Source organism: Myotis lucifugus, unplaced genomic scaffold (assembly GCF_000147115.1).
Source record: "Myotis lucifugus unplaced genomic scaffold, Myoluc2.0 scaffold_1202, whole genome shotgun sequence".
In the NCBI taxonomy this organism is placed as follows: Eukaryota; Metazoa; Chordata; class Mammalia; order Chiroptera; family Vespertilionidae; genus Myotis; species Myotis lucifugus.
In genome coordinates this window covers 51,553-53,320 of record NW_005872250.1, presented here as the reverse complement: position 1 = coordinate 53,320, position 1,768 = coordinate 51,553, and the positions used below count along the sequence as shown (strand labels likewise).

Sequence of the window (1,768 nt, the reverse complement as noted above, 5' to 3'; positions counted from 1 at the left end):
ACTTCCCTACTTGCTTAGTTCTTAGAGGTTCTTTTCATATTTGGTCCATTTTACCTTTTTTATCTGCCTTATGTCATAATTAAAAAAAATCCCAACAGTTTTTGTGTTTTTCAAGTGATTGTAGGATGTTCTTCTATGCAGGTCGTGGCCGCCCACCTACAGAACCATTGCCTGATGGGTGGATCATGACATTCCATAACTCCGGAGTCCCCGTGTACCTACACCGAGAGTCTCGGGTGGTCACCTGGTCGAGGCCGTACTTCTTGGGAACGGGAAGCATACGGGTATGGGACGCATCAGTCCTGAATTTAGTCTTGCAAATTTGCAGACAAGAATGTGCACACATTGCATCATAGCCAAGCCGAGGCAGGTGAAAGACATCGGATTTCAGACTGGGGTCATCCTTATAATCTATTACAATTTTACTATCCACAGAAACATGACCCTCCTCTGAGTAGCATCCCCTGTCTGCATTACAAGAAAATGAAGGACAACGAGGAAAGGGAGCAAAACAGTGAGCTTTCCCCTAGTGGGGAGGTGTCCCCTGTCAAGCCCCTCAGTCGATCTGCAGAGCTGGAGTTTCCCCTGGAAGAGCCTGACTCCATGGGGGCCGACACGGGGCTCCCAGATGAGAAGGACCCACTGGGGGCTGAGGCTGCCCCTGGGGCCCTGGGGCAGGTGAAGGCCAAAGTTGAGGTGTGCAAAGACGAATCAGTTGGTAAGTTTCCAGAGTGAACTCTTTCCATTTTGCTGCCTTGTACTATCTGCAGGGATGCCCCTACATCCTGTGGGGTCCCCTTCCTTCTGCTGAAGACCATCTGTTCCTAGTTATGTCTGTGAGGAAGGGACTGCTGGGGACCTCTGTCTACCCGCAACATGGCTGGGAAGGCCCATCTCCCTGTTCTTTGGAGAACCGGCCTAGGTCCCACGCTCCAGGCCCCTGCTCCTGGGCTCTGTAGGGCCCATGTGGCCAATGCTGTCATGGAGATGGCTGTTAGTGCAGGCCCCCCTTTTTCTCTAGTCATTTTTATGTTCTTTCCTGAAGTTTTGCTTTTTTTAGTAGGATGTATTCGATGTGGCGTTTTGATTTATCTTGATGCACTCAGAACAGGCTGCTTCAATCCACAGACTCATTGTTGGGAAACTATCACTATTCTGTGGGCATTTCACACTTAAATCCTGCAATTGTGGGTGTGTGTTGGTGTTTTTCACTTCCTCTCCTGTCTTTAAGCTTAGTTTCACCCATTCAAATTTTAACATTTTAATAAACATTTTTTATTATTACTTTTTAAAAGATATATTTTTACTAGAGGCCTGGTGCACAAAATTCGTGTACTGGGGGGCGGGGGGGTCCCTCAGCCTGGCCTGCGCCCTCTCCAGTTCAGGAGCCCTCGGGGATTTCCGACTGATGGCTTAGGCTCGCAGGAGAGGCTCCTGCCACTGCTGCTGCACTCGCCAGCCGTGAGCCTGGCTTCTGGCTGAGCAGCGCTCCCCCTGTGGGAGCACACTGACCACCAGCAGGCAGCTCCTGCTTTGAGCGTCTGCCCCCTGGTGGTCAGTGTGCATCATAGTGACCGGTCGTTCTGCTGTTTGGTTGGTTTGCATATTAGCCTTTTATTATATAGGATTAATTTCAGAGAGGAAGGGGGAGAGAGAGTGAGAGAGAGAGAGATAGAAACATCAATGATGAGAGAGAATTATTGCTCCATTGCTTCTTGCAGGCCCCACAAGGGATGGAGCCTAAAATCTGGGCATGTGCCCTGACCAG

The 1,768-nt window shown here is 49.8% G+C and overlaps 1 protein-coding gene across 1 annotated transcript in view; it reads left to right on the top strand.

Moving 5' to 3' along the window:
- The window catches only part of DGCR8 (DGCR8, microprocessor complex subunit), a 27,329-nt gene that overhangs the window by 8,847 nt on the left and 16,714 nt on the right, over nucleotides 1-1,768 (top strand). Inside the window, 2 exon segments of the mRNA XM_023748212.1 lie at nucleotides 142-284; nucleotides 436-718. Of these exon segments, the coding sequence (XP_023603980.1) occupies nucleotides 142-284; nucleotides 436-718 (426 nt within the window).